We start from the raw sequence: 8,473 nt of genomic DNA on the forward strand, positions 1-8,473 counted from the left end.
TTTGGCTACAATGACAGAATGTCACCGAGAGCATCAACAGCAAACCAAATGTCTGATAGAAACAAAAAAAAACCACATGATTCCCACTGTACCTGGCTTATGAAAGTGACAATGTACCAAGCATAATGTACGGTTTTATTTGGAGACAAAGCATAATTAGAAGTAATAAATTCTATTTCTTTATCATGTCATTCTTTTTCTTAAAGTTCAAAATAAATGTAATTTTTATACATAATTCATTCATTTAAATGTCGGTGCAGTTTCCCTTGTTGTTTAAGTGATTCTTCAAGCTGTTGTCTCATGTTGAGACAATACTGTTCAATCACAGTGTTGGGTTAAATAAAATCAGGTGCTCAAACGGTTCAACGGGGGGTTTCAAATATACTCTGAAAGGTGAAAAGAAAACACTTTATTTTGCATTTCTGAAACAAACATCATATCAAACATCCTGGCTCTGGTTTTAAAGCGTGTGTTAATTAGATTGAGTTACAAACGAAATTTAAACAAAATTAATTTATTAACTTGAAGCATTTTATGCCAAATTACTTAATTACTCACAATTAATAATAAATGTCATACATCTATTGCTTTTTCCTGCATAACTCCAAGCACATTGGCTGTGACAATAAATTCAAACACTGATGATGTCAAATATAATTAAGGCTAAACCAGATGTTCATATTGTTTGAACACAGCTGAGACACATGTAGCCTCCACTCAAACATCTCTTATCTTTAACAACTCACTCATGTTGTCATACTCAGCAGAAAAGAGTTGTTAGTGCGCAGTAAAAGGGTTATCTGAAAAAGTCATACTTTTCACCACAGTTCTTCTTGACTAATCACAGAAGGAAAGTAGCCACAGGTGCTCCTGATGTAGTTTCTGATGGCGATCAGACACACTGCAGTTAAAACACATTCAGTACCATCTAAAAACACAACACAGCTAATACAATACAGCGTTTTATTCGACTGCAGTCCTGTTCACAGTGAGATGGGAGTTTAAATTCTCAGTCTCCTTTTCCTCTGTCACCGTATCCTCTTTGGTTTGGTTTCCATTGAGAGAAAAGGCAACAGTTGTGCGATTCTTTCCGTCCTTCACCCCTCGAACTGCTTTAAGTCCCGCTTTTACAGCCGTCTGCGAGTGTGGGCTGACATTCAAACCATGACGTAAAGAGGGCTGGTAGCGTGGAATATAACCATACGCTCTTAGGTGGTAGGTGTAGTACTCCATCACGTACATCAGCTCTGCTTCGATATAATGAAACGATACAGCCAGGTCTGAGCAGCACTGCGGACCCTAAGGAAGAATAACACGTAGGTTAAAAACATAAACCACACACAGAACAATAAAAAGCAACTCACTCAAAATATGTTAACACTGAAGTATTCATATTTTTACTACATGAGTAGCAGTCACCGTCCATAATCACATTGATAGTCATTGCTATTGTAAACCACTGAGTTTTGCTTTAATGCCCACACCTGAGAACATGATCAGTAATCGTCCTTGTACAAAGTGTACACTGCTCTCTGCTTTCAATCTCTGAACTGAAATGTAATTTTCAACAAAATATTGGATTTAATAAAGACAAATAACCACATACGGTCCAAAGAAAAGAGAGTGCTGCACATTAGGGCTGCCATTAACGATTATTTTGATAGTCGACTATCAGATCATCATCCATTGGACGTAAAACGTACAGCTTACTGCACCAGCAGCATCTGCTCTTATATAACTATCATTAGCTTACAGCTTTAAGTGTTTAAGGTATGTGCTAACTAAAAATAAAGACAAGATGATAGTTTGTTAAATTTTAATGAAATGTGCAGATTGTTTCGGTGAAGTTTAATAAACTCCTTGCTATCTAAACTATAACAGGACACCGGAGTATATTCTGGAGCATCTCACACTTCTGATGATCAGCTGTCTGGTTGACGTTTATTCAGCTGTGTAAAAACTATAACTTTAATCTCAGCCAAAGCGATTTACTCAGGAACAAATAAAATACTAAAAAAAGCCAAACAATAACATTTTTAAGTTATCTAAGTGACTCATATATATTTAACCTGAGTAGCGAAAGACGGTGGTGGGTTTGAACACGATTTGCCGGGAGTCCGGTGTTCTCACGGCTCTAGTGAGCCTTGTCCCCGGGTAGCTATCGACCTAGTGGGTAACAGACGTCTCCGAAAACGTGGAGCGCTTTTGAAAATATGTGGTGTCTTGATAAACTGAGCAGATATTTGAAGTTTACACAGCTACATTCTCACCTGAAAATATGTTAAATGTTTATTTTGTGACCCAGAAAGAATAATAAGAGTAATATTAAAACTAACTACTGTTTCATAAACGGACACATGTTGTCACAGTTTTTCCTTTTCATTGTCTGAGGAAAAAAAAAAAAATAATTGTGGCTTAAAAATATTAAAAGTACATTTATGTTCTTATTACCCTTTAAAAAATAAAAAATAAAGCAGCTCCATACTCAGGCAGACAGCACTTGACAGCATCAGTAATGAACCTGCCTCATTTTAATTGCAAAGTACAATAGATTAGTTGCATCATCAGCAACAAATTGACCAATTTTCCCCTCATTCGACAGCACATTGTCTGTGCTGCAATCGTCTACTTTAAAATGAACACTTTCTTTTTTCCAATTCAATTATTGTTTGCAAGGGTCAGGCACACAACTTGAATGTGTTAGATACTCACATATTCATTTATTTTAGTCAGTACTCTTCTGATGATTCATTTAAATCAATGCCTATGTTTCTAATTCAAAGTAAAATATACAAAACATCAGGCAACAGTTTTTAAATGTGATTCTAAATAATTAAATAAATAAAGAGATATAAATTGGTCAGAATTATTGATTATTCCTTCACATGTTCAGAGACCCTGCTCGGTGCGATTAAATCTGTTACTTGGTTAACTGACTAGAAGCAGCCATCAGAAGATAAATACACTGTGGTGATAAAGGGATGCAAATGGTCAAAAATAATAGTAATGTAGGCTCTGGCATTTAAACAATGCTCAGTTGGTGCTGTGCCAAGTGTGCCAAGAGAATATTCCTGCGATACAGGCAGGATGGGACCATACCTTCATGTTGCTATGGCAATTTCTGACCGGACCATCCGATTGTCTTAATGAGCCTGTGCGAGACTGTTTTCTGTTCTTAGCTGACAGTAGTGGCAACCAGTGTGGTTTTCTACTGCTCTGGTACATCTGCTTCAAGGCTCAAGATGTTGTGCGCTGAGAGATGTTCTTCTCCATATCTTGGTTATAACAAGTGCTATTTGAGTTACTATCTGGCTATTCTCCGTTGACTTCTGCATCAACAAGGCATTTTCACCCAGTGAACTGCCTCCCACTAGATATTTTCTCCTTTCTATGTGAACTGTACAGATGTTTATGAAGGAAAATTCCAGTAGGGCAACAGTTTCTGAAACACTTAGGCCAGCCCATCTGAAACTGTCTTCCCCATTCTGATAGTCAGTTTGAAAGTCTCTAGGTCATCATGATCAGGTCCTCATACCTACATTCACTGAGTTTCTGCCATGTGATTGGCTAATTGACTGCTACAGTATGTGTGGCCAAACATATTTTGGAGCAAATTATGTTGCCATCCAAAGGAAGGCCTTTTTTGGTTTTTAAAGAAAACACCTTCCTGGTTTCAGTCAGAATATTGTCAAACCAAATTTGCCAATATTCTGATTGCATGTCTCCATATTTAAAATGTTAAACTGGCTAGCTTACAAGTCCAGATACGCCATCGATTGAAAAAGTTTGGCATGGTGTGACACTAAAATTCAAAGAAGGGCTTGAACTGTTGAAAAGTTTTCTATATAAGCTGGCCTCCTTAGTTCTAAAGCAGTTTTGTTAAATGAAAACATGACACCACACAGCAGTAAACATGTTCTTGATCCAACTTTTTTTGAAAGTTTGTATGTGCCTGACATTAAATTCAAAATTTGATTATTTTTCTAAATTAGGAACTTTTTAGTGTTAGCACTAAATATACAGTCTTTGAAGTACTTTCAGTTAAAGACTGTAAACATTATTGCCTATATGACAGTAAGTGTAACTTTCACTAAGAAAAAAGTGTGTACACTTTTTTAAATGAAAGACCTCTGTCACTTGAATGGAAGACATAAGCTAATGACATTAAAGGATTTCTAATTTAAGGTTCAGTCCGTCATCAGCATGACGTCCTAACCTAACTTGCCCCTTTCTAACAAGGTTAATCCACTCACTGTTTGTCTGCTTTATCTACGCGCTATCTGTGAACTGGATTTTAGAAATGGCCTTTGTATGAAAAGATTTCTTTGTTTTTTTACCACCACAATGTGTAAGCCCATTTCACTATTACTCGCTCAAAAATAAAACTAATGTGAGGGGACTTGCCTCAACAATTGGGTAGTAGCAATAGCTCCAGTACCAGAAGCTCTTGGAGAACTTGCCAGTAAGATGGTGCTCTGGCACAAATGGGTGAAAAGTTTCTCGTTGCAAAGTGTCTCTGGAATCTCCTGCCAGAACACCCATCTTCTCCAAACACTGACCGAGAGCTAGGTCTTCCACAGGGGTCGTGTGTGTGCAAACTTTGGTTCGAAAGCCTTCCACAAATCTTTTGAGGGCTTCTTTACTGAGTACATAACCTGCTCCCCCACTCATGTAGCCTTGTTTGGTATAAGGTTTGAAGCGCTTGCCAAAATAGATTGGTTCTTCGGAGGAGTGGTTGGACAGAATCCAGCGCAGGTTGTCCACTACCACATAGGTGTCATCATCCGCTTTTAAGAACCAGTCTGCTTCATTCCCGTGGTGTTCGTAGACATAATGGAACGCTCGAATGGTCTTCCAGTAGAGCTGGTCACGGCCCTCCTTTGTCCCCAGGCCCACAGTGGGGAAGTCAGGGTCGTCCACAGAGCTCATGAACACGACGATGTTGCAGTGCCGACTCCAGGTAGCCCTGACATGTTGGGCCCTGCTCTGCAGGTTATACGGCCCCGTCATCACCCAACAGAGAACACGTACTTTCTGATACAACATATCTGCCACCTGGCTGTCTTCATCTGGAGGGACACACGACAGTATATAGCAGTGTTAACTGGTATGCAGTTGACCTGTTGCATTTGTCATTCTACAAGCCACACCACACTCTGCTTAACACATTTGGATACATATGCAGTTAGTTCCCTTCCACATCCTTTCAGCTGTCATTATTTTGGCCATGCCAATTGGAAGTAGCATGAAAGCAATAGTGGAAAAAATCCATATATGCATCACAGTCCAAAGCAGAATAGGTATTATCATCATTATACAGTCTAAAGTAGACTTGGTGCTATTTCAAGTCCGTTGTGTCTGTAAACCAATCTCTAAACTTTAAGGCAAAGTTCAGTCACGGGCTTAGAATGTTTCCTGCACTGTAAATATGTGAAAGCTATTATTAAATTAGAAAAAAAAATGTATTCACAACATAACACACCTGTACGGTGAGGAAGGTGCAGATTCTTAACAGCAGCTCCCTCCTTCCTCCAGCTGGTCGGCCTCTCCCTTACAGCAGTGACTTTTTCCTGAGCTCCTGACAGAACAGGGTAACTTCTCTCAAACCACACCTGGTGAAGGAAGAAGTACGTACTGCAGGCCCCTAAAATGAAGCCCAGCGAAAAGCCCAATCTGGAGCTGAAGCCTTTCATGGCGATAATGTCTCCACAGCTGCGAGGTCCAAGTTATTGCATGTCTACATGAAACAGCACCACACTCAGTCAATTTGATGCACAGCCAAACCACAAAGGCCAACAAATATCAGTCATTAAACGTCTTTTGCGTTACATGCGTAAGGTGCTTGATAGCAGACTGACTGCATGTAGTTGTACAATTAATTTTGCTATCATTGTTTTCTTTTTTTAATTGCAATAATTTTAAAATTATAATACTTTGCCTCATGATTTTAGTCTTTGAAAAATGTCATTAAAAAACTATTTGAATGTCTATGAAGTCATAGCGCGCTGACACAGCAGTAGACATGCGTTTAATGTATAATGTGCACAAATGACGACATAGTGATTAACTTCGCTGCTCGTGCCTAGAGAAGCCGTTTGATTTATTATGGTGACGTCACGTCAAGACCTCCTCCTTTTGTTTAGTTTAAAGACGGGATGATTAAAACTAATATTAGCAACACTTAAATTCAGTTTGTCGCTGGAGCAAAAAAGACTAGAGAAGTGCTTTTGACACGCACTTCATAACTAACTGTCAGCGGGCCGCTGGCAGTGTTTTTCATTGCGTCTGATGAGGTTAAAGACCCCAAATCCGAGACAGATGTTAACGATTAACGTGACGAGAAATGTTTATGGCAAAGCAGCTTCTCTCCTGTATGCTGCTCTTCTACTTTATCCAGACGATAAATAAAATGACATGACAATCTGGTTACAATTATCAGGGATTCGTCCGTTGAGACAATAAATGAATAAACACGACAGAAACTGCTTGGCAGCAAAACGAGGCCAAAGGGAACCCAGATCGCTTTCCAAATGAAATAAATCAATACCAAAAGTTTCGTGTATGTCCACTGAGTAAATAAATGAGAAATACAAGCCTTTAAGAGACTCCCTCCCTCCTGTATGTTATTTACCTTTGCTGGGGATCAGTCATTTGTGAGCACGATGTGCTTGTCACCCCAAGGAGCAGCTAAAGTATTTCGTGAAAAACAGCACAAGGACGCTACACCTGTCGAGCACACGGCTACATGCAGGTCTCATTCATCCGAAATACTGTTTCTCAGTGAAGTCCTCCCTGCACTGTGTCGCCAAATAAGATGATTACCAGCAAAGAAAAGCTTCTGAGTAGAATTACATTCTTCTACCTCGCGGTGGGTAAGCTCTGAAAATGAACGCTGCCATTGGTCGCCTGTCGGTGACGTATGAGGAAGCGCTCGTCCGAGTCCTGAGAAATAATAATTGTTTCAGATGATCAAGATTTGTTTGTCACAAGTGACACTGGTTTTTCGGAGACGCCGGTGAGACAGTTAAAGGGTAACGCTAAATGATGGCGACGACTTGTCGTCTGCAAATAATCGCCACTAGGTGTCACCCTTACAACGGCTCCAAAAGGCTTCAAGCCAGCTCCAGCAATCATAAGCACTTTACGTTAATGCAAGCTACCTAACCAGAGCTACTGACTCCACTTTCAAACAGAACTCGGAAATTAAAGTACATTCCGAGTCACCTGTTGCCCTGGATCCCCATTTCGTCTCTTGCAGTTAAAGGCAACCTGGCTATAACTACCTGCTCAGCTCCCCAGTTAGTAAAGACGTTTTGATGCTACCTTACAAAAGCTTACATACCTTACATAACCAATAAAACCATGGCTATGATCCTGTTTTTATCTCTGTTCTACAGCTGGGTTCTTAGCTTGCTCCAGATAAGCAAATGTAATATATACAACAAATGTGACTCAATGTAAAGCTTAAAAAATTTAATGTATTTAAATTTACAACATATACAAAAGTGCTAACAAAGCACTTTTGAAGGGGACTAAATTTCTAGAGTTTTGATGTTCTTGAACCTCTAAACACACACAGTTCAATTCATTTGTAGGTCATTTTCACCTCTTGTAAACAGTCATTTGGTATTGTGGTGGAAATCCAAAGTCAAACTGTGAGAGTAATAGGTGTTTTCTCTTTCATTTAGTAACTTCTGCAAAGACAGCAACACTGTAATGCAAATGTCTCACTTCTGAGGAGGAAGTGCTTTTTTTGTCTTGTGCAAAAAGAATGTGTTAACAGAGTACGAGCAAATTTCATATATGATAAAGCTACACTTTTTATACTGTATGTACAATCTCTGTTTGTACTTTGTCTATTTAGAGTATACTGTGCACTAAGAAAGAGCTTTAACAGCTGCACAGAGCAAGACTGGTTAATGTGCATCAGCTTATATTTTTATACTGCAATATACAAAAACATAGAAAATAAAAACAAGGACATTTGATCAGAACAGATTATGCAAGCAAGTAAGCAATTAATTAAGTAATGAAATGTTAATTATTGATGCAACAAAATTAACCTCTTAAGCACACACGCCTAACCCTAAATGCGATCTCCTCCCTTTTGTCCCTGTATCTGGGGGCGCTGGTGCTTAAGAGGTTAAGCTCTAAACTAACAAGAGATGAATTCTTATAATTGTAAATACAGCAAGTGTTTCACAGCAAAGTAGGTTATTTCATTTGAGGTCCTAAAGAATAACAGAAAGGAAAATACTGTAAATGGTTAAATTTTTTCAAAGCAGGAATGCATAATTGACTTTTTTTTTTTAATTCAGAGAATCTAAAACTATGGAAGTTATTGAATTTGGTGTAACAGTTGGTGAAATGTTAGTATTTGACCACTAGGCGGAGCTCTTGTAATGATAATGTAACTAACGCATTTTATTTTGTATGTTTTATTTTTGTGTTGAGCATGTTAACATTTTCCTTT

General features: G+C 38.6%; 1 protein-coding gene across 2 annotated transcripts; it reads right to left on the minus strand.

Moving 5' to 3' along the window:
- Nucleotides 1-946: 946 nt before the first annotated feature.
- c1galt1la (core 1 synthase, glycoprotein-N-acetylgalactosamine 3-beta-galactosyltransferase 1, like a) lies at nucleotides 947-7,112 on the minus strand. 2 transcript variants are annotated; one of them, XM_026154903.1, is made up of 4 exons: nucleotides 6,863-7,112; nucleotides 5,483-5,737; nucleotides 4,405-5,069; nucleotides 947-1,299 (listed from the first exon to the last, which is right to left on the minus strand). In XM_026154903.1, the coding sequence occupies exons 2-4, from the start codon at nucleotides 5,691-5,693 to the stop codon at nucleotides 964-966; spliced, it is 1,212 nt and encodes a 403-aa protein (XP_026010688.1). In that variant the 5' UTR covers nucleotides 5,694-5,737; nucleotides 6,863-7,112; the 3' UTR covers nucleotides 947-963. The 2 variants fall into 2 exon arrangements, with proteins under 2 accessions (XP_026010688.1, XP_026010687.1); XM_026154902.1 differs by having other exon boundaries at nucleotides 6,632-7,112.
- Nucleotides 7,113-8,473: the final 1,361 nt, after the last annotated feature.

Source organism: Astatotilapia calliptera, chromosome 20 (assembly GCF_900246225.1).
Source record: "Astatotilapia calliptera chromosome 20, fAstCal1.2, whole genome shotgun sequence".
Classification (NCBI taxonomy): Eukaryota; Metazoa; Chordata; class Actinopteri; order Cichliformes; family Cichlidae; genus Astatotilapia; species Astatotilapia calliptera.